The following is a 26,193-nucleotide window of genomic DNA, read 5'->3' as shown; positions in this document are numbered from 1 at the left end:
TGGTTTTTCCCTTCAATTTCCAACCACCCCCTTCCCTCTCCCATTAAGGAGACAAGGAGGGGTAGCAGCTGTGTTTTTTTTTTTTTCCTAAATCTGCTATTGATAATGCATTTTTAATAATATTTCTAACACCTCAAAGGGAACATTTTGCAAATTAAGTTTCTTTTCTCCACAAATGTGAACATCTTGACATGTCTTTTCTTGGGCTAAGTCCAGGCAGTGAAAAAGCCTGAGGCTGAATTGCTTCAGTTTTTGCAGGATAATCTAAACTGCAGGGATTAAATTGAAACAGAAGTAAACAGACATTTATGTTTGATTCAGGAAATGCAGCCACATGCCTGCAGTGGCTCAGGCCAGAAGCCAGAGGGTGCTAGAGCATGGCTCTCTGGTGTATAGTCAGCATGGATTGTATGTTTGCTTCCCCTTCCTGCTGCCCCTGGGGTCCCTGGGATTTGCAGTTCAAAATCACAGCAGCAGGACTATGCAGCAGGGGTGTGCAAAACAAGCCCTATTCAATTCGGATTTGGATTCAGCCCAAATCAGGGACAGTGATTTGATCTGTTGATTCAGATCACTGTCCCTGATTTGATTTGACCGAATCCAAACCTGATGATTCAATGCTGATTCGGTGAATCAGTGATTTGGACACAAATTTAAAAGTTTTTTCTATATACCTTGAGGTAGCAGGTGTGGCTCATGATCGCTGCGGTGCTGGGGCGGATGAAGCATCCCACTGCAGTGCAGGGGGTCCTCCATGTGCTCAACAGTAAACCCGGAAGTGGACCGGAATGACTTCTGGTCCAGTTCTGGGTCCGCCAGGGAGCACACGCCCCTGCACACAGATTAGGTACAGATGAAGTAGTGACAGTGGTGGCACTCTCTCACTGTAACTAAATAGTGATCTTCAGAGGCCATCTCAGTTTGTACTTGGAAACTAGCTCATTCATTCTGAGACTGGCTGTCCCAATAAAAGAGTATCAAAAACAGTTGTATCACTTAGGTCTGTGGGGCAGCACTAGTTCTAGTACCTTTACAGGAAGCATATCTGATGTCTGAACTCATTTCATCTACCACTTCTGTTATTTATTCAGGCAGTCCTGTTTTGTTCAACTCTTTCTTCAGTACTAATTTAGAGAAAGACATTCTTTGCAACTGCTGTCAGCTCTGGGACAATTTTCTCAAGTTAATGGAGTTTAAAATGTGACAACAGTTCATTTTTTATTTCTGTTCCTTCTTTGGCTTTTCTGCTAATATTACCAGTGATGCTGTCAATTCATGCCAGTTGTTGTAGTTTTTGTGATATAGGCATCCATCAGTGAAGGCTGGTCTTAAACCACCCACTTTTTATAGTTAATGTTAAGTGGACTTCTGGAAAGTTCTGCCTATCATAGCTCATCCTTACAAAAATGTCAAATGCAGTAGTTCAGCAGCTTGAAAGAAAGTAACTGAAAAGAATTGGCCCACGCTTTTTCACTGCTGTATTAAATTAATAAAATCATGAGATGGGCTGGCTTTTTTGCGGGGCTGGAGTGAGAATTTTTTGGTATTAGAGCAGGAGAAAAACAACAGTTCCTGCCCTGAAGCACATGGGCTTGCTAGTAACAATGTTTCTTTTTTTAAAGTGCTCTTAAGAACAATTTTAGTTATCAACCTCTAATGTTTAAGTAAAAATGTATTTAAAGAGAAATGTTACCTTAAGAAATAATTTTTCTGCCTGTTTGCAGAAAACCCTAGGTTCCCCTTCCCCTAAATGTATTTATTGTTCCTCTTTGTTGTGGGAAAACCCCTTCCTTCCCCATCAGGGAATCTCTGATGATACCGGAGCCATAGGGTAATAGTAAGGAACAAGTTATTCTGACTTCTCCACTGAGATTTTACTAAATGTGGTCTATTATGTAAATCAATGTAAGCTGAACAAAAGCAGACACCCAAGCAGCTCCAGCAAAGACGACTTGGGTTAACTAGAGGCTGTGCTAGACAACAGATCTTGTCTGAAACATCAGCTGTAGAAACATGCACTGGTGACATGTTTCTTCTCATCAAGAGCTTTGGCAGGATTTTCTGGGAGTTCTCTGCATGCAGCAAAGTTAATTTATATAGAGCTGATGCACTTCTGATGGAGTTACATTATCTGGAAATATGACAATACCTATTTTTTGTTCTCACCCTAAAATAACTCATTGAGCCCCATCGTTTTGGTCCCCCTTTATTCAGGTCTCCTAGATGATTCCATTTCTTCTGACTTGCATGCAGTATAGATACAGAATACAAACTGGAACTAGTGTGTGGTTGTCAAGGCCTTAGCTCATCACAGTGGTGTGGCTAAGGAATCTCTGTCTTTCACAGAATCACAGTGCTCCCTTACATTATTAAATTTGAGTTGTCTGATACAAAAAACTACCTGGCCAGCCTCTTGCAAGACAAAAGTAGGATTTATATAAAATAGATGTCTAATGTTTAGCTGTTTGCTGGCACACAGGCTATGCAGAAATTACTTAATGGCGTAGCAGAAGTAGGCTAGAAGTACTGTGATGTAGCTGTGAGTCCCTCTGTTAATTAAGTATTGGGGGTTATTTTCCTTTGGGTTACACAAGTGCCATTTCACTGACTGCACAGAGGATGCACTGGTATTGTAGGAGGCAATTCTGGCATGGCTTGTTCTAATCTGTGTGCTTAAAGGTTGAAGAGGTACTTACTGATGGCCGTAGAGTCATTACTTTTCGCAATGGTACCAAGAAAGAGATCAGCGCTGATAAAAGGATGACTGTGGTTAGCTTTTTCAATGGAGATGTGAAGAAGATCATGCCAGACCAGAGAGTGGTATGTAAACATTTTGGCTTTCCTTTTTTTCAAGGAAGAAAAGCTTTTATATAAATTGTGAAAGTGATTTATATGACATTTTTGGGCAGTAGGAAAGGAGAACATTTTCAGTAGGGATCTAAATGAGAAGGGTGGTAGTGAACTGGGCCAGGCAGGCTGTTCCACAAAGAAAGGGAAGCATGGAAGAGGATGTAGGCTAGCAACTAAGCAAGGAATAAATAGAGCATTATTGCCAGCATCTTGGGTGGACAAGTGGAGGGGGAGATGTGAGACAAGGTAGGGGGATATGTAGCTCTTTGGAACAGATTGTTTCTTCCTTACATATTTGTACAGGGTCCAGAGCAATGGGGCTCTGTCTTTTGGGTGCTGCAGTAATAATGATTATGATAATAGTAATGCAGTGATGACCTCATAATAATGAAATGTCAGCTGGGATATAGATTTGAGGAATACTTTGAGATAAAGATGAATATTTTAGTCCAAATAAAGTGTGTTAATGAGCCATAGGAATGATCCAGTGGTCAAGGAAGATCATTTTAACAGCTGTATGTGTCTGTTTTATGCTATACTTGTTCTTTATGCTGCTAAGTATGAGCACAGTGCTTGAACCATCACACCACAGGTTAGGTATTACGCTTGTCTCCTCTTGAAGCTGAGCCATTACATCTTGCATTTAATAGTCACTGGTTAGAGAGCACTGGTTAGAGGAAGTTTCTGCTGTGTTGGAAGTACGACTCTAGTCTAGAACCTGCTCCCTTCAGGGCAGCATCTGTTCCACTGGGCCACAGACCCTCCAGGTGGCTCTTATAAACACATATTGCCCTCTCCTGGCAGTGCAGGGGGGCACATTAAGTAGTACCATACTGGGTCAGAACACAGGCCAGTCTAGCCTATGTATATCATATTGGCAGAGTGAATCCTAAGTGGACGAGTATGTATGCAGAACCTACCCCAACTGATTTTCCCCCTGCCCCTCCTCTCTTCCAGCTTCCAAAGGAGGGGGTGAATAATGCCTAACCTGTAGTGTGGTCGTTAGAGCACCGTGCTGGGAAGTCAGAGAGAGGGAGTTAAATCTCCTTTAGATGAGAGGGTCTAGAACCTTTCTGGTGACTATCATAATAACTCAGTTTAAATATGGATAGAGTCCTCTTCTACCTGTTTAATAACTCCCAACCATAGGGAGGTTTGTTTGGCTAGAATTTTGTGACTAAGATGCATATGGCTGGAAAGCCACCATTTTGAGTGCACAATAGGTAAATGAATTCAACACTCAAAGTGGGGCAGGTTGTAGCCACATTGGTCTAAGGACATAGGCAGACAAGGTTCTTTGGGTGAATATGATATCTTTTACTAGACCAACTTAAATCTAAATTTAAACTTAAATTTAAGTTGGTCTAATAAAAAATATCAGATTCACCCAAAGAACCTTGTTCAACACTCAAAATTACTTTTCCAGGAGAGTTTTTTTAGGTACGTTTATTATAATCATATTACTATGACAATATTAGAGCAGACTACAAGCCCTTCTCTCTGCTTTCAGATTTATTTCTATGCAGATGCGCAGACAACCCACACCACTTATCCAACTGGCTTGGAGGTGCTGCAGTTCCCTAATAATCAAATAGGTATGTAACAGCTTGTAAACTTGACTACTTTTGCAGGATTGTTTTATTATTCTGACCCTGGCAGACTGGAATGTGTCTCTGGGTTTGATTGTATACTTTCATTGAGTTGTTATGTGATAATGGGCAAGTCATTAAGTCTCTTTGTACCTCTCATTCTCCATCAATAAACTTCAAGCCAGTGATACTTGCTTTGATATCTACTGAGGTAAAAGTACCATTTACATGCTTATCATTATTGTTATTTGTTCTTTTGTTTAGTGGTATATCATCTGTGCTACCTTTCCCTCTGTTATGTTCAGTAAAAGAATATAATGTAGTTTCAAAGAAACCAATAATGGGGGAGTTTCTAAGCAGCCTTTTTTTCCTACAGAAAAAAACCATCCTGATGGCACCAAAGAAATTGTGTTCCCTGATCAAACAGTGAAACGTCTCTGTAATGATGGACTGGAGGAAACAATTTTTGCAGATGGTACTTTAGTAAAAGTAGAAAAGTAAGTTTCATGCAAGATGTCATGAACTGGACATGGATCGTATGTGTAATGGTTAGATTTGAGTAGTGAGCAAATTCATAAGACTTTAAATGGAGTCTTAGAAAATGACATCTTACCAAGGGAATGTTAATTGTGTTCTAAGTGTATGCAGACTTATTGGAAACCTTTGACAGGATGGAAGGAAGAAGGATTTGGAATATAATTAGAGGAATGTGGCCACCAAAATGAGGTGTTGGGATTTATTGTCTACTGCCTTGCACCTTGTGTAGTCACTTCTAGCTGGACCGAGTGGGTCCTAGTTTGGTCTCGTAGCACCTTACTTGCACTTTGTGTGCTCTCACCTTGTGTAGCTGTTAATGACTGACATCACATGCAAGGTGCTGTCAGGCATGCCATGGTTAGAGCACAGAGGGACTGAAGATCAAGAGCCCTGGCTCTGTCCCTGCCACTTCTTACAAGTTACACCTATGCCTCCGTGAGAAATGTGCAATAACAGAAATAGTACTGTCCTATGCATAGCTCATAAGAGCACTGTGACAATTGCTGTTTGTAAAGTGCCTTGAGGTCCTTGGATGAAGAAAGCAGTGCAAATGCTGATTACATTATTCATTGTTATTTCAGTTACACTTATGAACTTAAGAATCTGTGCGATGAAGATCTGATTGTGAGAACTGCTGAGGGCCATTATCCACTTGTAAATGCCATCATAGTTAGATGGTTGATGGTCTGAAATTAAATGAAATTGTCACAGGGAAGCTTTTCCACTCTCACTGCTGTAAATCAGTTCTATTCACACAAAGACAGTCTCAGCTGAGCTTTTCCCCAAATCTCCTGCAGTGGAGAAGGCAGTACATGGGTTAGAGTTTATCCCTGATGGCACAGGGAGATATCAGTTACAACTCCTTGTACCAGCTGAAACTCGTACGCTATATGAGGGATTCACTGGGAGTGAAATCAGACACACAACTCTGACTTCTCCTTTATACCTTTTACCACATTTCTCCGTGACCCCATGCTATACTGGCCAATGCTGATCCCTCTGGAGGAGGTCCCAGCCATCAGCAAAGGTGATACTGCTGCAGCTTTCTGTTCTTGCAGTTTCTCCCCAGGGTATTTTCTGCTGCCAAGAACTATGTTGGGTTATACTGTAGACTGTGGGATGTATCTGGTCCTCTTGTTGTTTTCAGAAATGGAGATAAAATGGTGATATTCAGTAATGGACAGAAGGAGATTCATACTGCACAGTTCAAGAGGAGGGAGTACCTTGATGGCACAATAAAGACTGTGTACTCCAATGGACGACAGGAAACAAAATATTCCTTTGGACGGGTTCGAATCAAAGATGAAAAAGGCAATATCATCCTTGATAAGAAGTGATTCATCTCCCTGATGTGCCAGGTTATATGTAGGCGGTCTGTCCAGGCTAGTTTGATATCTTTATCCTTCAGAAGCGCACAACTGTTACATGATTCTTTCTTTATCTCCTTACCTGTTTTTCTGTTCCCTGAAATAACTAGAACCTGGCCTTGGAATAGTTAAGTTCCTGCTTTTCCAAATGAACGTGTTGGGTTGAATTTTATTTATGCTCAATGGGTGTGTCTACACAAGACACTTACTGCACATTAGTGTAATAACAATGTGCAGTTGTATGTCACAACAAAAACTGTGCTAATACCCTATTGCACAGTGTTATTAGGCTCATGCACAGTAAACGTCACTAAATAACTATGTGCTGGCACTACTACCCGTAACTCTAGTTACTGTGCATTCAGTTACTACTTCATTAAGGAAGTACTAAACTAAATGCACAGTATATAAGGGGCATTAATGAATGTGTAGTTGCGCCCACTGAATGTTAGGTGCTTAACCTAATGGGTGAGCATCTCATGAATGAACTGCAGTCATGTCCACCCCACACAGATATTAACACACCAGTGCTCCTTTTCATAGGAGCATTTGCCTGGTGATCATGGCCAAAATGTCCCTTCTCTCTATCTGTGTGCTGGTTGCTTACCCTGTCCATTGCTGGAGTGGCTGCATCTCAGTGCTTTTATATGTGCACTCCACAGGGGCAAGACACTTTAGGATTCTTTCAGGTTCAAAAACTCTTAAAAATTGTTCTCCAACTATTTAAGTTGGTCTAATAAAAGATATCAGAGTCACCCAAAGAACCTTGTCTGCTTATGTCCTTAGACCAACACGGCTACAACCTACACCCTTGTAGCTTCCCTATACAGTCATTAGGGAAACTTAGTCTCAGGTTGGGATTCACACCACCGGCACACACACTTAAAATCAGCATATTCTGTGGGAAGCTGTCTAATGCTTAAAGAGTAGGGAAATGCTGAAGACAGAGGAATGTCTTAAATGCTGCCTCTTGTGGCAGGGAGGCAGTTTACTCAGTGCTGTAGGGCTACACCTCTGACCCCTTGCGTTGAAGCTGTTTCATCATGTAGCATGAGTTCTTCTGGTCAGGGCACTCAAGCGCTGTCTGTTTTGTATCCAATGGCTGTTTAGTGTAAAATACAAAAATCATCCTGGGAGCAGGAATTAGAATGAGTTCTCTAAATCATTAGGTAACAGGCTCATGTTCTCTCTCTCTCTCTCTCTCTCTCTCTCTCTCTCTCTCAATGAATCTTGAATTATTTTCTGCACAGTGGAACAGCTTCAGCAAGAAACATAGAAAGTGTACTGCCCAAACAGCTCATAGCTTTATGGCTAGGTGTGACATCCTTCCAGAGAGGACATTTCAAAATTTCATAGAGTCATAGATCCATAGGATTGTTTGTGCCTAAACCATCCCAGTCAAGTGTTTGTCTAACCTGGTCCTGAAAATGTCCAGGAATGGAGAATCCACAGCCTTTCTAGGTAGTCTGTTCTAATGTTTAACCACTCTCATAGTGAGAAAGTTCTTCCTAGTACCTAACCTAAATTTTCCTTGATGCAGTTTGAAGCCCTTGCAGCCACATAAAATAATTTATCTCCATCCTACATATAACAATACTTCGGGTAGTTGAAGACTGGTATCAAATCCCTCCTCAGTGGATGCATCTAGATGTACATTAATGTGCTTTTCCTAATGTGCATTAAATTTAATATCTCTGATATGAGGCACTAAATTAATGCACATTAGGCTGTGCTAATGCACAGTAATGCAACAACATGCTTTTAGGTGATGCTTAATACGCAGTAGCCTATTTTAATGTGCATTAGTATAGTAGCACTTTTTTATGTGCTCCTTTAAATAGGCAGTAAAATAGGCAGCAACGTGCATGTGTAGATGTGCCCAATCTTCTATTCTCCAGTCTCAATAATCCCAGTTCTTTCAGCATTTCCTTGTGCGTCAAGTTTCTCAGACCTCTAATAATTTTTATTGCTCTTCCCTGGACTCTTTCTAATTTGTCCATATAAGTGTGGGGCCTAATACTGGACACAGTACGCTTGGTGAGGCATCACTAGAGCTTAATGAAGCAAAAGAATCACTTCCCTTGATTTACAAATGACACTTCTGTTAATACAAACCAGTATGCTGTTGATGTTTTTTTTTGAAACAAGAATGCATTGTTGATTCATATTCCACTTATGGTTCACTGTAACCCCCAGGCTCTTTCTTTGCAATACCACAGAATAGCCATTAGTTCCCCATTCTGTATTTGTGTGTATGATTTGTTGGGTCCGAAGTGGAGGATTTTGCACTTGTCCTCATCAAATTTCATCCAACTGCAAGGCTCTGGAGACAGCCCCATATACCTAGGGGAATCTAAGTGGAACATAGGGATTACTCGTTTATCAGATGCTACCTGCAACTGCTTTCCCCATGGACCCTGTCTGTCACTCATCTTGGATTTTTCTACAGTAATGAAGCATTTATTCTCTGAGGCCCAGGTCATCCCGTACTCTGGCAATGAACTCCTTATGCCCTTCAAACTTCTACAGGCTTCCTCTATTTTTTCTTTACATGCAAGTTTAAAATAAGTGCAAAACTATGAAATTGCTTATTCTTCTGTTTTGTTTCTGGCAGCTCAGCTTAAAAAAAATTGCAGTCACCCTCCAGAGCATGCAGCAATTTGAATGGAACAAAATGCATGCAACAAGTTGCTTCCTATTAATATTGACCACAGGCTTCAGTGTGTGTATAAATTCAGTAACTCTTCTTTCTAAACATTCATTGATAAATACATTTTAAAGTAATGTGGGCTTGATCATATAGATGTATTTTATTCCTTTTATTCCTATGTACAAAACAAAATGTGTGCTTTTTACAGCTGTAATCTATATCTATGTAATATTTGTGTACTCTACAGAGGTAATCTCTTATTAAAAAAACCGCACAAAAAGATATCTCTTACGAGACCATTCTATTTCAAGTACTTTTTCAAAGAATGATATTCCCATGTTGCTGAAGAAAATCTGAAACATGGCAAAATGATTTGTCTCATGTAACTCCTACAGCAATATTCCACCACTAAAGCCTCATTCAGTTCACTTGAAAAATAGACAGGGGCTGTGTCTGGATGAGCGCAGCCGTGCGATATGCGGCGCCACAGACACGTCTGTAGTGCTACATACCACACAGTCACGTGTTTTCCAAGTTGCAAGGGAGCAGCACAAGGGTTTTTTTGACCCCTGGATATACAGGGGTCAAAAAAACCTGCACAAAAAAAAGGCTGAGTGGTCCACGCAGGGTCAACATGTGCTGTTCAAAACTGGAGCCTGGCCAGCCGGAGCCACATTCCAGCTGCCGGCCAGGCTCTGAATGGCAGGATCGCCACCGCTGCAGCCCCATGAGGCCCCCAGGACCACCAGTAAGGCTGCTGGGACCAGCACAGTGCTAGCCCCAGCCTCCCCTACTCCATACAGGGTAACCTGCCACATGCCAGAGAATCCATGGCATAGGTATTCCCTGGGCACAACCAGTGGTGGCACAAGGTGTCCTGCTGCTAGTTGTCCCAGGAGAGCCAAATGTCCATGCTCATGTGGACACAGCCACAGTGGTTAGTTCTGTCAAAGAGAAGCATCAATCTTGAGGAAATCCCTTTTATGAAAAGTTTACTGCTCTTCAGTGAACAAGCAGGTTTTCAACTTGTTTTATGGATGTTTTGGAATCATGAAGTAGGTTTACTCATTGGTTTTAACTCAAAGCATTGTTTACTATTTTTTGATCCACTAATTACAATATACAGTTGACAATGGAATTGTCTTGTTTACAAGTGCCAGTTCCTGAGCAGTGTTGGGTGCACACACCTCCCGGGGGGCTTTAATAAGTTGCACTCATAATTTTCAGAAAGATTTGGACCCTGCTTACTCCTGCACAAGGTAGGCTTGTGGCTGTGTTTAACTATGAGTCTGATCCTGTTCCTGCTTCCATTGAAATTTGTGGGCAAAACTTCCCTTAGCTTCTGTGTGGCTAGACCAAGCTTTGTGTGAGCACAGAGATTAATGGTTTATGTAGGCACATTTTACCAAGATGGATGGGCATTGTCTTTTGGAACCCCTCTAATAAACAGCAGCTTTTCTATCTATGGAGCCTCTACCTTTTCTTCGTAAAACTGTGATATTGCTGATATAGTTTTATCAACAAAATACCTCCATACTGACCATCCTAGCCCTACCTATAACACCTGGTAACATACAGTTAATGCAATTTATTAACAATTGGAGAGAACATTTCTCTCATTCCTGCAAAACACATAAGAAAAAATTCAAACTATCCTCCTTCCTGTCTTAGGTAGATTCCTAAGAAGTTAGTTGGAGTCACGCTATGTCACCCTGGTAGAGGAAGCAAATTCCAGAGCTGACAGTTTCCACTAAAACTGCCCTGCTCCTAGCCCACTGGCATTTATGTCAAGGGAATGTTGCTTTGAGCAGAAGGTAAAGTGAGCTTGAGCTCACAAAAGTTTTATGCTTATGTAGAGCTTAGATTTAGTTAGTCTGGAAGGTGCAAACCTCTCCTCCTTTTGCCAATGTTGCTTTACACACCCAGACTGAACTCTGCTACAAGGTGGTGTGCTTCCATTGCACATTTGAGGAGCACTTAGAAAGCTCAGCCAGCCCAAAATACAGCGTTTTGCTTTGTTAGCAGCAGTGCTGTTCACTTACCAATGCATTGCCTGCTTTCTCATATTCAGTTCCCAGTGCAGTTTCAGGCATTGGCTGTCATCTTTAAAGCTCCTTCTCTTGAGCAACTATCATCCTCTTCTTGTGATACCCTGACTGGGAAATTAACTGCTAACAAATCCCTAGATTTGTATGTAAGAGCAGTGAAGGCAAGGCATTCCCAGTGGAGAGTACTTACCTAAGAGGGGAAATACCATGATCACCAGGCCTCTTGTGGTTTTCCCAGGGTGAAGCCTGTCCCTTGCACTCTGGGCTCACTGACTTTTACAAGTCTTCCCCAAATGCAGGAAACTCAACAGCACAATTTTGTGGTAATAAAGGATGACAGTCTTGCTTTCCCTCTGGCTTGCTCCCTGGCCTTTTGGCTAAAAGCAAGTGAGATAAGGAAGCATCTGAACCCCACGGTTCCTGAGCCCTAGGGTTGCACATAGGATGTGTGCCACAGATTTGGGGAGTATCTGAAGCCCCAGACTGATACTTGCCCAGTAGGAGAGCCACCTAGACTTGAACAATTAAGCTCTGCCCAGTCAAAACTTGGAACTTGACTATTGGGCTTTGTCCAAGAGACTTTGGAACTGATTTGGCACTTGAAACAAACAAACAAAAATCTTTACCCTGGAATTCCTGACCCCTTTCTTGAACAGAGGGAGAATCATTTGATTTGCAGGGCATTATTTTATAGCCTGCTTAGACAGGCTTTCTCAGAAGGTTTGTTGGGTTGCTTGTATTGACTAATGCCAGTTACCAGATGCATTATATTTTGCTGTGCTTGTCCTTATTGTAAATGTGCTGAGGGTGGTCATGCATGCTGTCTGTGAAATAAATTTAATTTACACTGTGTTACATGAGAAGAGAGGGGCCTTTGCAAGTAACAAGAGCCTGAATGATGTAGTAAAGAATTTTATAGATCAAAAGGAACACCTTGACTCTGACCCTGAAATAAACATAAGGAAAGAGCAAATAGCAAAGAATCAGTGAGTTAACCCACCTACCAGTTATGTAGTAGGATTCTTTTTCTGCCACCACTTCCCTGAGAGATGGGTTTATGGAGGTGCAGAGTATGTGGCAGTAATCCTTTCTGGAGGACACAGTGGACGTCTACCCCTGGAATTAATGCACAGAAAGCTTACCACGCACTAAGATACTGTGAAGTAAGCTTTCCCCAGTAGGGTATTTACATGTGTTCCTGTCAGGAGCTAATTTGCTCCCAAGGGGAGCAGTTCAGTGTAGGGCTACTGCAGCCCTGCTTTGTGCCCTCTACACCATTCAGGGGGATTTCCAGGCTCCTAGGAGTGCCAGCTCTGGGCTGGCAGGGAACACAGGAGTCAGGCCCTGGTCTCCAAGTGATAGGGGAAGCCATCCTACCTCCAGGCCAGCTGCCTTCCTTGAGCTGCTGCTTCCAAGCCCTGTGTCTTGATTGGTAGATCAGGGCAGGGGGCTGAGCAAATGTGCCCTCCCACAGCTACTGTTTCCCAGCCCCCTTGATTGGTAGATCAGAGCACAGGCTGGGAAGCAGCAGCCCAGGGGAAGGGACAGTTTTCCTGCCCCCTGCTGTCTTGGCTGACTGGGAGCAATTTGTTCCTGGTCGGCACACTACATGTGTGCTACTGTGCAGTAGTTACTGCATGGTTAATCTACCTGTATTTACAGATAGTAGGCAACCCCATAGTAGACTAATGTACTGCACAGGTAGATGTTGCACATATGTACAGGGTGTTACTTTCCTGCACAACAGATTAGTTTATTGCGCAGTAAAGCATATTGTGTAGACATACCCAGTGTCATGGATTTCTGTGGTAAGCTTCCGATCCAAAATAAAATATATGAGTCTTGTCTTTTTATGGGAATGTTCCAGTTTGGGCAAAAATTTCAAGGGAGGTTTCTCAGGTCCAGGGTGGGATGTCTGCTGAGAGTCAGAGAGCAAGGCATCTGTTCTTGAATAGCCTGGCTGTGGGGGCACACACTGGTTTCTGCAGCTGAGAGCGCATGAAGGAACAAAGTGGCTGGTAGCATATACAGATACCTATTTAGAACTGGGTTGACTAGGAGCAACCTTCAGCAAAAAACTAGAGCAGGCCTCAAATTCAGACCTCTGGAGATGCAGCAAGGCCCTTTAACTGCTCTGCCACCATACCTTGCTGCTGCACATGTGCATGTGCACACACAAACACACACACTCATACTCATTCTCTCTCTTTCTGCTACAGCCCAATCTACCTTACTTTCCCCCAGGATCCTACCATCACACTGACCAGGTGCAGTGACAGAACCCTTTGCAGTTGCTCCGCACTATAACTCAAAGAATACCAATACCATTTGGGGAGAGATTAGTTATAAGTTTTTAATAGTCATTGTGTTATCCTGTACAACTACCATTATTTACATAGTAATTTACTATTATCAGGCAATATTTAGAAGTGCAAAAGCAAAGGAACCATCAAAATATATAACTGATGTCCAGCTTGCTCTCAAACAGAAGGGGGCAGATGCTGACAAAAATTAAGAGGAGCTACTTTGACTTACAATGGCCAGTTCCCTTCCAAGGGAAATGAAACTACAGTAAAATATTAGTATTGATTTAATCATTCTTTGTATAGAAAAGCACACTGCTCCTCATGTTTCTGTCTCTTTTCAGGCTTTGTACTGCAAAAGCAGGGGAGCATGCTCTTCTACTCTGAGTGGCAATGGCCCCTCCCAGTCACAGATTATCTTGGCACTTAGAATGAATAATGGTCACGATTCTGACTATGTTGTGCCCTTTTGTTGAAACAGTCTAACACATGGACACTGCTGTCCCCAAAACATCCCTCTGTGATTCCAATCATGACAGGTACTCAGGATGACCACTTTGAGAATTTTGCAAGGAAATTAAAATACAGTTAGAAAACCTCATGACTCTGCTATCCGCAGATTATCAGATTATCGTTAAATTATCCACAAAGCAGCCAGAATTAATCTTCCCTTTTGGGACAAATGTGAGGCTGTACGGTGGGTTAATAGCAGGTGCCGTTACTGTCATACAGCCAGTTGGTGGCAGTAGAGATGCACTGTGGGATGATTCTGTTTTGAATTAGTGGAGAGTTTTGATTTAGTGGTAGCATTTTTTCCACTTGGTTTTACTGAGAAAGTTTTATACCGTCAGTCAGGTGTAAGCGAGTGCATTGATGGCATAACACTACGGAGTGACCGTTTAACAACAATACATTTCCAGAAGGCATTCAGTGAACTGTGTGCAAGAAGAGGTTTGATCTAGTGGTCTGAGTAGGGTGTTGGCAGCTTACAGCTCCGCTTCAGTACTGAAGTCCTCTGTTGCTTTGAGAAACCTAATGGAAATATTTTTTTCACAAAGCCTGTTGTGGGGATTCTTTTGTTTAGAGTTTGTAAAGTCTGAAAAGCATTCTGGAACAGCATAAAGTAGTGATTCTCAACCAGGTATGTGGCACCCTTGGGTGCCATGAGATCCTTTTAAAGAGTCTATAAGGTGCTGCACAATATTAGCACTTGGTTTTGCAAACTTGATTCAAAAGATAAACCCAGAGATCCCAAATAGGAGTCCATAGCGGCAAAAGCGTTTTGACCTGTTGTGATCTTTCTGAGTTCTTTGCAACAGAAGTATTGCTGTGTCATTTTTCCATAGACAAGAAACACGAGAAAGCTAGGAGCTGATATTTTCTGTGCCTTGAGTGTAGCAAGCAGTGCCTTGAATCTAAAAAGGTTGAGAACCACTGGCATAGAGGATTTTTTTGTAATTAGATTTCATAAGAATTTTTGAAGATATCTGTTTCAAGGAAATGAAAATAGTTGTACTGGAATTATATTTCTTTCACACAGCATGTACTGCATGCCAGATCTCTTGAGGGCAAACAAGGTTCTTTGGGTAAATCCGGTATCTTTTATTAGAGCAACTCAAATACTTGGAAAAATTCTTCTTAGCAAGCTTTCGGGCACAAGCACCCTTTGTCAGGCTGAGGAAGCATCTGCAGATCTCTTGAGAGTATTTTAACATCCCTGGTAGCAGCACGGTACTGACCACTGTTGTCTTCTGGCTTTACCTGTGGCAGGTTAGGATGCTATGGCTTGTGGTTGTGTAGTTTTAGTAAAAGGTTAGACGAGGCTTTCTCCAGGGTGGTTTGTATAGCAGGGAGTTAGGTTCTGATCTCTGGAGGCCCCTTTCAGCCCTACTTTTCTATGTTTCTATGAAAGCTCAATTGAGCGGAGCCAGACCTGGATTAGTAAAAAAACCCAACAACAAGCAAACAAAAAAAGCAAGCACCCTTATAATACTGGCAGCTTTGTAAATTAAGAGGCATGGACATTAAACGCCGTATGCTTCAGCATGTAAACTGATGAGCTTTTTAAAGTTATAAAGCCTTCCAGGGGAGAAAAACAGCATAAACAAAGGACCCTGAATTGCAGGGGAGAAAGTCATAAACAAATATTAAACAGAGACAAGGATTGATGTTTAAAAGAAAATTAATGCAACTTTATATTTTCCTCTTTGTGTTATTTTCGTGTCAGAAGAATACCTTTTAAAAGTATTTAGTAATTCCTTTATTTAAAAATAATTTCATAGGGGTATTGTTAAATAAGGAATAGTACTAGTTACAGTTTAAAGTCTTGTGATATCCATATTTCTGAGATAAGTATAGAGCATACCTGTCCTTTTAAAGCTAAACAACCAGGTTAGTATCTCAGCACCCCTTGGTACTGTTTATAATCTAACTCTTTCATCGTGTTGTAGCTTATAGACATTTTTGAATAGTTAAATAATCTTTTTTCTCCTTTACTTTTTGTATTCCCCGAGACAACTGTTCATTCATTAATTTGTGTATTTCTTGTATGATGCCTTTTACATCTATTCCATTTCTGGAAGCTTGAAGCGCAGCATCATTGAAAGGGAAGATAAGGACAAAATCACCTATTCGAGGAAAGGGCCTCTTGTCTTGATCTGTGAGAAAATAAGGAGGGATGCTTAATTTGTTTTTACATAACTCAGTGGGCAGCCATTGGGTGTCTTGGCCAGGCACAGGCACATGATGTAAAGTTCCTAGTATTGGTTTGCTATTGGATGCAGCTCTGGAGGGGAAACATGGTTTTGGCATGTTCATCCTCTCCCGGAGCTGTGAGGTCAGTGTTTTCCTTGGATGTGCTCTGGCTGCTTTCCTAGTCACTATGGCCTCTTTGCTAAATGATCTTCCTGCAACTTCCAAGAGAGATTGTACAGGAGAAGCGGTAGTGCATTCAGTCTGTTGTTGCCTAGAAGCAAGGAAATGTGGGGCAGAATCAGTCACACTTTTACTGTGAATACTCACGGAGACCTGTGACTTACTAGCACAGGATGATTTGGTCCTGGCCATTTTATTTTGTCTCAGGGTGTCAATTTGTTTGTAGTTTAGTAATTCAATGACATCATGGAGAAGTCCTTTTTTCACTGTTGCATCAATGGAGCAGTCTAAACGTAAGGCTGGGCTGCAGTTCACTTCTAAAAGCCATGGTTTGAATTTGTCATCTATCAGAATATCAAACCCAAAGAGCTCGAAGCAATTGTGAGTCAATGGTACAGAAGGGGTGATAGCAAGAAGGGTCAGTGTCACAATGTTGTTGATTCTTTGCCACAAAAGTAGGTCGTCTACGCCACGGCTGCATAAGTAAGAACGGCATTTGCTGAATGTCCATTTGCAACCACGGCCAATCCCTACTTTATCTTTTTTATACGAGGGCCCAAATTTATTGATGCTGGTGTTTGTCAGATGTGCGTATACATTGTCTAGAGAACTGAGGTCAAACTTTTCTGTGGCAAACCTCACCAGTCCTTCTTCATAAGTGTAAATGGTGAGGGGGCAAAAACTAGTGACACAAACATACAAGCGGAGATCCCATTTGTACCCAGAAATAAGCAAAGGGTTACTAATATACTTCTGCACAATGACCACACAATCATATATAAGATCCTTAATGTCCTGGAAAATGAGTATCCCCCTTCCTCGAGACAGATTCACAGGTTTGCAAATCCAGTAGCTTGACTTTCTGCCTTGGGATTGTCTCTCCTTGCTATATTCTGCTATAAACTTGACATAGTCGTTTGGCATAATGAATGCCACTGGACTAAATTTATATAGCGCTGATCCATAAATTCCTTTCATACGTTTAAGGTTTCTTGCCAGATAGTCTTTCCTTGTGATCTTGACTGTTTCTGGATAGTGATTGAGCCTCTGCCAGGGTTTAATGTTATGGTGGTCTGTCACATGGAAAGGGGTGTTCCGCCAGTACAGATTCCAGTCTGATTTGTCCTGCTCTTGTTCATCAAATTCACTCCAGCCACGTTCCATCAAGACTTCACGGACCACTTTAGGAACACTCTCGTGGAGACGGAACACCAGGGGTTTCAAGGTGTCTTTTGCATTGTGGTCCTCTGCCATTGTACAGCCCTTACTTTCTGAAAAGGAATCATCAGGAGGATTAACAATCAGAGTGAAAAACTGAATTTATTGTTGGAAGAGCAACCGTGTGGGTCCCACGTATACAAGAGTCTTGATTTCATAGTTTCATAGTTGGTAGGGTCAGAAGGGGCCTGAGCAGATCATCAAGTCCGACCCCCTGCCAAGTATTGCCATCTCTATCCAATTCAATGTCCGTTTGTTTGTATTTGCTTCTGTTTTTCAAAGAGGGCCTACTTTAATAATGTTTGGCTTGCCCAACAGTCTGAAGGTTTTGTAATTCAGTTCAGTGGTCATAGTTTCTACCATAAGGCCTTCATTCTGCTACGTATTTTGAACCCATAATTCCCCACAGCTGCAGCGAGACTTTTTGCCACTATGCTGGCTAATCCTACTCTGAGAATAACCCCAGTGCAGATGAAATTTTAGGACCTCATCCAAAACTCATTTAAGTCAACAGAAAGGCACTTATTGACTTGTGGTCTAGAGTTGTGGTATCTGCTGAGTAGTTTGCCTCATACTTTTCCTTCATCAGTAAAGTTTTCCCCACTTTGTGGGGTGTTATGTACATTTTTCTCAATGTTTTTTTTTCCTGAAAAGTAGCTGGCACACTTATGTAAAGAACTTGGTATAGAAATCCCAACGAAACTCTCTGCCTTAGGGATATTGCTATTTCTATGGCAGTGTTCTTTCTTCTGCTAACACCCCTCATGATGATTAGCAGGGAACCTGGTTTTCTCTGATCTTAAAAAATCCCCAATTTTCAGTTAAAAAAAAGTAACCCCAAATCCACATTTTTCTGTGATTAAAATGAAACACCACACATGCGCACACACATATATATGTGGTGTTTCATTTTAATCACGGAAAAAATGTGGATTTGCGGTTAATTTTTTTTTTAACCAAAAATTGGGGATTTTTTTTAAATCAGAGAAAACCAGGATCCCTGATGATTAGACACTTCATCGAGGCAAAGAGCAAATCTGAAGCAATGCCATGTCAGGATTAATTTATCTACTCTACCCACATCAGGATTAACTTTCTTTTACCGCCCTACACTCTGCAATGTCCTAAAGAAAAATGTTAAGTTTGAACCCTGGAAATACTGAAAATAAAAATAAAAATGTATTTTTCCTAATCATACTCTTACTTGTGGCAAGGGTCTGACATGATCCAAGGGTAAATATCTCTATACAGTGGTCAACTTCCTACTCGTACTGTTTTCAGAGAAAAGTCTTGATATTGCTCATCAGATTAAGAATCCTTCCTTTGGGGCTATAAATTCTCAGTGATAGAAGAAAAGCCCAGAATGTATATTCCATGTATTCTAAATCACCATAGAAACCCAGGATGCATGTTGCAGGTCCTTGGGTTCCCTTTCTTCATACCTTCCTTCCTTCCTTTCTGGGATGATGGAAGTTAGAGATGTCTTGAAATTTTGGCAAAATATCTTTTCACTGTATCATCATACAGCTACAGTATTTTGTCGAAAACTGGCAGTATTGATTAATTTCCTGCTTTGTTACATATTTTAAAATTCTGAAATTATGTATATTTCTCTTTTTATATATTTGTAGAATGCAAAACTCAATTTTTCAGTTCAAAAGACATTGGTTTTGAAACATAAGCTAAAATGTACTTTAAAAAGGAAAAAATAGAAAAGTCAATGATTGAAATGAATTTTTTCTAAATGATCCAAGTTAAAAGTTTCACTTGACTAGATCCAATTTTAAAAAAATGTTTCCGTTCACTGCATTTTTCAATATTTCAAATATTTATCCTTCTTTGGATGTGATTTTTAAAATGTATTTCCTATCTTGCTATCATAATCTCTAGTGTACAGGTGATATTGTAGCCATGATGATACAGAAGGTATGCTAGACACAAGGGCTAGGGACAGACATTCAAAAAGCCTGAATTGATTCAATCTTTGCAAATTAATCTAAGATTCAATCTAAGTCTAGATTGAACCAATTTGCAAGTAAGTAGACATTCATGTTTGACTCCAAAAATGCAGGGCACATACCAGTTGCTGCCTATGCCTTTGGGTTGTGGGGATGGGCCATATTAGGCTGCAGTGATCTATTGCCTCCCTCAGCCAAGGCCTATGCCCCTGGCCTGCAGCAGCCCACCCTGAGTGCCTGACACCGCTGTGAGCAGGCGGTGAGTGATGGGTGCTTCACTTCCACCTGCCACAATAATTTGCTCTGCCGCCAGCACTGGGAGAGGCACGAGGGTGGGGAACCTCACTGTAGCAGCAATCTGCCTGCAAACCATGTCCTCCTATGTGGGGCTAGAGGTGAGAGGCAGTGGGCACTGACTGCTGCCCTCTGGGGCTGCCCCAGCCTGGGCTGTGCTGCCACAGTGGGAGACAGGGTTGAGTCGGGCTCCGTAACTAGCCTCAGCTCCTTTCCTTCCCCACCCAACCAGGTCACTTCCCTGCTCCTTGTCCCTTCCCCATAGCCATCTGGGCATTCCTCAGAGGGATGGCCCAGGGCACCCTGTTGGTGCCCCTGCCATTGCTGCCTGCAGTGAGGGGATTAAACCCCCACTTTCCCTCAGGTTACTGTGGTCTGGCTTCCGAGGTGCTGGGTGCACATCCCTGGGTGCACGAGTAGAGCCTATCAATGCCTGTGCCACCCCCTGCAATAGGAGGATTAAACCCCTGCTTCCCCTCCTGCTGCTGGAGCAGTCAGGGGGTAGGGGGCTGGGGATGCCTGCAAGGGCTGCTGCCCTGCTATCAGGCAGACTTGGCTGCACTCCAGAGCAGGGTTTCCCACCCCCACCCCTTTCTTAGCCAGTCAGAGCAGTGATAGTGCTCCAGCTAGGGAGGAGAGAGGTAGGACCAACCCTGCTAGGCTGGAACAGGGCTGCAGAGCATGCTGGGATGTTAGGGGACTGATTTAACTTCAACCAGGAAAGGGTTTAGGACACAAGTTCCATAAACCAGTTTGATCTTGTGCCTGCCTGGTCTCAAGAATATGCTTGCAAGATGCCCTGGCATGTGCGCCAGGTGCTGGCCGCTGTGTGGATCTCAGCAACCTCTGAATGAGCCCATGAGCACCCTGGGGAAAGCCGAGAGACTCTTCTGCCATGACTTTGATGATTTCTTCAGTGGTGGGCTCCCCTTCTGTGGGCTCGCTCAGATTGGCTGCAACCTTTGGCAGGTATCCATGGGGCTCTGCCTCCCCTACACCCCATCCATGTGCCAGCCTCTAGGATGGCCCTCAGTGTTCACAAGTCTCACCCTCCGATGTTATCTCTTCTCCTCCCTCTCGTGGGGAAGAAGACAATGGTTTTCTCAGCTTCTGTGTTCCTGGATGTCTTGAGTTGTTCCTGGCCTCCAGATGGACCTCAGGCTAAGTCTGCTTATTGGCCATGGTCCTTCAGCCACTCCTACTTTTGGAGTGCTGACTCTGGCCCTGCCCTTGCCTCAGGGCCTCTTGGGGCTGATCCCCATTAGAAAATGGAGAAACACAGAAATAACTACACACAAAAAATGGATTTCAACAATAATTCGGGGTAGTCCTGACCCATCCCCTTCCCACTCACTGACTCTGTGTTTTATGGTCTTCATCATCTCTCGATGTCATCCAAGGTCCTCTTCCCCGCTGGGGACCCCCTCTGGTGCTCCAGCTCTGGGTCCAGGTCCCACGCTTCATGCCAGCATTGGCAATGCCTGATGTGGGAAGCAGCCTCGCGTGCGCCTCCTGCAGTGCCTCCCCAGCATGCCCCTCAGTGCCAGCTTTTATCCTGGCTGGGAAGCATCCAGGGATGACGTGCTGGCTCAAGGTGCTCACAAACTGCATGCCCGTTTGGTGCTGGCACAGCACATCCGCCTCCTCTCCTCCTGTAAGAGGTAAGTTTGCCTTGGTTTCAGGGCTTTTTGTGTAATGGTGGGTTGTCCCGTTCCCTGTTCTGCCACGGGGGGGAGGGGGTCCCTCATCTCCCGGTGGCTGTCCTCCTGGGACAGACCTCAATCAGTTACATCTGATACTACATTCAACCAAATTTATTTCAAACCAGTTTTAGCCATTTTGAAACTGGTTTATGTGCACTGAACTTATCTTCTGTTACAGTTTTGATCATTTAAACCAGTTTACGTGTAACTTCTGTCCCTAACCAAGGATTTCTTAAGGTGATATCTTTTATTGGACCAATATGCAGTTGGAATAAAGTTAGACCAGCTTTTGAATGCAAAACAGTCTTTCTTAATAAAAGCTCAGATCCAGGTCTCACAGAAGCCTGGATTTTTTTTCCCCCAGACCATCAGAATGGAGCTAGGCCTGCTGGGAAGGGGGAACCCATTTAAAAGGTTCAGTGAGGAGAGAAAGCTGACAGAATCAGCAGAGTGAGAGATCTTGGGAATAGTAATAGCAGCAATGCCATCCAGTCACCAAATACCAACCTGGATCTCAGTGGAAAAGGAACGGGGAGAAAACACACAGGATTTAGGAGAGGAGTCATGAGATGAAGGCATAGGGAATAACCTGATAATGGGCAGCCTAGGAAGTGGCTTGATGGAAGCAATAAATTAGGGCTGGTAGAATCTGAGGGCATTATTACACATGTAAGTTCTGCAGCACCAGGAGCTTGGAAAAGTGCCTGGCGCGGCAACGCTTACAGTTGTATAAGCAGCAAAATGTGCATCAGTGCTGAGAAAATGGTGGTGGCGTACTTTTGAACTGAACCACCTCAGAGGTGCTTTAGTTCAAAAGTGCACTGCCACCGTTTTCTATGCACTGACGTGCATTTTGCCCCTTATACAATTGCATGGAGCGCAGCACAGTTCGCCTCAGCTTGTGTGCAGAGCAGACTTGATTAACTGAGTCTGCTCTGAAGTGGCGAATCTCCGGCGCATCACAAGAAAAAGAGTATGTATATGAATGTTCTGTGGGTGTGGACACACACCACGTGTACTCAGGAGGAAAAGTCTAGCAAATGCATGATGAACAACATTTACTTCACAGGGATGCTGTTTTCCAGTGTAAAGTTACTTATGAATAAGTGAAATGTCACTCCAAAGAAGCTATTTTCTAAATGCAAACCAGTTTTCTGGCTGCCTAATATCTCTGTGCAGCTAGCTTTGGAGAGCTGATTGAGTGTCTACTCCTTAGTGCAGAGTAAATTTACAGTAGAGCAAAATCCAGAATAAATTGATCTGGAGTAAATGCATCATGTTTCTGTACCCTAAGTCACACAATTGCTTCATGGTAGGACTTCAGGGCAGGGACTCAAGGGCCTGGAGAGCAAAGGGAAAGAGGTACTAGTAAAACAGGTTAGAGACCAGTTATAGTCCAGGGAGCATGAGGAATGACATGGCCCCTTCTGAAAGGAGACCAGGAAAACCACTGTCCTGAGGTGGCAGGAACAATTGGAGCCTTAGGACTGGGTTGAAATTTATTAAAAACGTATAGTTAAAAATATGAATCAGTAGACTGATCCATTCCTCTGTTCCTTGGCAGCTGAACCAGAAAAGGAAAGGAGCTAAACTCAGGCTTGAACTGAGGCAGTTCTTCCCACACCCCAGTGTGTCCCTTCATGTGGCCCACGTATGCATCTCCTCACATCCCTTACACCCACAGCAGAGCCCCTAGTAGATTTAGCACTCCTATGAGGGAATGGTTAGAGGGACAATGAGTGGATACTTAAGTACCGTGGTGATGGAAATGGATTTACTTGAGTATTACAAAGTAGCTTTGTGAATATCTTCCAGGCAGTGATGTCTTCCTGTTCTTTCAAGTTCTCAGAAGGGTAGGGGATGTTGCTGAAATGGTACCTCCATTTCTGGTGCAGTGTTCAGTATCATAATTTCATGATGATCAGTTACTTCCTTTACTTCTGTTTTTCTCTATAGTTCTACTACTCCTATATGTCCCTTTTTCCTGATATGTTTATTAAGCATAAAAACATGCAAGTGAATTAAAAAAGGTTGTGCTGCTAGTTTTGTCAAGCCTGATTCCAGCTTGTCGACAAGGAAGGTTAAATAAAAAAAAAAAAAAATTAACTGTAGTGGCCATGTTTTGCCTAGTCATGGTTTAAAGATTGCAGTTAGGTTTGTATATTATGCACTAATCAATAGCGCTACTAGCAACACATCTTTGAAAAACACTATCTTGCACAAATACAGAGCATGGTAAACTCCACCACTACAACATCTTAACTGAAGGAACGCAAATTACCTAGTAATGACTGTACCTAAACAATACAGCTTTTAATGGCAGTTTGCTTTTTGAAAACCTGTGACGTTGACACTCAGGGGGAAGTTTGCTGGAAAGTGCTTGGCAAGCCTAGATATTACAAATAGCAACATCCCGCTCTTTCAGTAAGTACTGTATACAGTGTGCAAAGGTAAAAAAATGATTAAACAAATCTGTTCTTATCTTGCCGGAAGATAAAAAAACCCAAATGGAATCAATGGAACAAGTTGATTCTCTTGTTGTGAAGAGTGTTACTAATAAAGAACATTTCCCTGCTTTTAAACAAATTGGTCTCATATGTAAAAAGAAGCCCTTCAAAGTACAATTGGAGGAAAACTATTATCAGGGCTAGGCATCCGTCTAATTGAGTGAATACAAATGTTGCCCCCTTTATTGCCTCTATACATGTGACTAAATGTACAAATATCTTTTCATTCAGGTGAATTTGCCTGAGTTGCCCATATAATTTGAAGTCCCACAAACTTGCCTGAGGTAGGTACTTACTGTTGTTTCACAATGCAGAGAAAATTGCACTTTAGTCATGCCAATCAGAAGTTAACACTGCCCAAAGTTCCTATGAAGTGGTATATGCTGCTGTATTTTCAAGTACATTGAATAGAAAATAACTGTGCTCCAGTAAGTATTTCCATTTCAGGCAACTGTACATTAATTCTTTCGTTGTAATGACAAGTATAGGAGATGTATAAATCCAGTTCTTTGTGGCAAATGCACGTGCTCATGTACTCATGTGCTTTTTCACACCTACCTGAGCCAGGCACAGTTTTGAACAGACAGTTCTTAGCAGTTAAAATTTAAGTTTGTTTTCCTAATTAACTGAAAGCCTTTCTATAATGATTAAACCCACCTTAGAGGTTTGCATTATCTTGCAGTATGCTACTACATATCCCCTCTTGTCATGATTTAATAAAGTTGTCTACTTTGAGATTTAATTTTAAATAGACTCATTGTATTTATACCTATTACTTAAAAGAAAAACAAAAAAAACCTATGCCATGATTTATGTGTGGTGAGAGTTTGTGTGTTTTATGGTCAGAAGGGATCCTTACATCATCTAATTTAACTTTTTTTTTTTAATCGGAGAGCATGGAATTTCAGCCAGTTACCTCAGGGTTGAGCCCAATACATTATGTTCAACTAAAGCATCCCTCCCAGAATAACATTTGGTCCAATTTAGTGATAATGGTTTTGCTTTTGTGGTATCAAATCTAACACTAGTTAGATTACACTATAATTAATATATAACCCATGGTACAGTGAACAAATTGCATGCTAAACATTAATATGAAATCTCATGTTGCCATTTAAAATGCTAACACTGAGGACTGGCAGCCCCCTGCTACACCCTCCACCCCTTTCTCTTGCAATGGAAATGCTATTGACTTCAGCCTATTGCAGATCGTCTCGTCTCTGTGAGTATAGTGTGAAACAAAGAACAATTCTGTTATACTTTGTTCCCAAAAGTCACATTATTAGTTCTGTGTTCCCCTGGGAAAGGAATCCTTTTCAAGAGGATTTCTTTCTATATGAATTCCCTGTTTTTACAAGCAAGTGCTTAACACAGGGCCCTATTTGTTTCCATACCCCTTCAAAGTGAGCACATACCTCTTCCTCTGGAGCTTTTACATTCCCAGACTGATGCATTCTTTGAATGGTAATTGCCTCCATACACAATGCAAGCTGCTGGCACGCTCCAGCTTCACCATGCACTTGAATTTTCAAATATGGACATAAGGAAACGCCTCCTGCATGCTCATAAATTCCAAAGAGGAATTTGCCGGTTGACTTGTTCAGCAGCTCTGTCTGCCTGATTGTTTTCCTTGACTGCATGTTTCAAAGTGTGGGCCAAGAGGGTTAAAGCCTGGTTGCCTAGCAATACAAAACATGGATCCTGTATACAAAGGCAAAGAGTGACAACACACAGAGAGAAGTACTTTCTTGCATTATTTCAATTTCACATCACTAGATTCTAGGTTCCTCTTTCTGCATGAACCAAATCCAACAGTCCTTGCTCAGACAAAAATTCCTGCCCCTACCCCCCTCCTCACTGCCCCAAATCTTCTCTTCTTTGTTCCCCTCCCTTGCCAGTTCAGTTCTGCAACCTCACTCCCTAAGTAGTCCTCGTCTGGGCTACAGCCTGAGAGTGGCCTGGGATCAGAGGGAACATGGCAGTATGCTGGAGGAATCCCCCAGCCATCTCACCTGTGGGTGAGTTAGGTTTGTAAGTCCCATTGAGGGTGGACCCTAACACCTTTCCTATTTGCTATCGTCTTGCTGGCTTCTATGAATCCCATTTTAGGTGCTTAACTCTCTTTGTGCTTGGTATAGGCTCCCACCTTGGGGTGGAGGATTCCACTCAGTATCAACTATGTCTTAAAATTTAGTTGTTGCTACATTGAATATGTGTTTCTACATCCTTTGTCCCTTTCCCTCTCCCCTCCCCCTGAGGTTCTCTTTCTAGTAACTTAAGTCCCTGAGCCATGTA

At 42.3% G+C, this 26,193-nt stretch overlaps 2 protein-coding genes across 2 annotated transcripts in view; one reads left to right on the top strand and one right to left on the bottom strand.

The window, feature by feature from the left end:
• The window catches only part of LOC109320040 (centromere protein J-like), a 64,626-nt gene extending 57,603 nt beyond the window's left edge, over window positions 1-7,023 (top strand). The window contains exons 17-20 of the mRNA XM_019549959.1: window positions 2,680-2,820; window positions 4,361-4,445; window positions 4,816-4,936; window positions 6,124-7,023. Of these exons, the coding sequence (XP_019405504.1) occupies window positions 2,680-2,820; window positions 4,361-4,445; window positions 4,816-4,936; window positions 6,124-6,313 (537 nt within the window). The 3' untranslated portion in view covers window positions 6,314-7,023. The remainder of the gene's footprint in view (window positions 1-2,679; window positions 2,821-4,360; window positions 4,446-4,815; window positions 4,937-6,123) is intronic.
• Window positions 7,024-15,317: 8,294 nt separating this feature from the next.
• Window positions 15,318-25,522, bottom strand: TTLL2 (tubulin tyrosine ligase like 2). The gene is made up of 2 exons (XM_019549958.1): window positions 25,314-25,522; window positions 15,318-17,489 (listed from the first exon to the last, which is right to left on the bottom strand). The coding sequence occupies exon 2, from the start codon at window positions 17,470-17,472 to the stop codon at window positions 15,796-15,798; it is 1,677 nt and encodes a 558-aa protein (XP_019405503.1). The 5' UTR covers window positions 17,473-17,489; window positions 25,314-25,522; the 3' UTR covers window positions 15,318-15,795.
• Between the last annotated feature and the right edge of the window lie 671 nt (window positions 25,523-26,193).

The sequence above is a fragment of the Crocodylus porosus genome, unplaced genomic scaffold, assembly GCF_001723895.1.
Source record: "Crocodylus porosus isolate Cpor-Errol unplaced genomic scaffold, CroPor_comp1, whole genome shotgun sequence".
Taxonomy (NCBI): Eukaryota; Metazoa; Chordata; order Crocodylia; family Crocodylidae; genus Crocodylus; species Crocodylus porosus.
This window is presented reverse-complemented; position numbering and strand designations above follow the sequence as displayed.

Excerpts from the sequence above, each read along its gene's own strand:
- TTLL2 (XM_019549958.1), bottom strand. The coding sequence starts at position 17,472 with ATGGCAGAGGACCACAATGCAAAAGACACCTTGAAACCCCTGGTGTTC.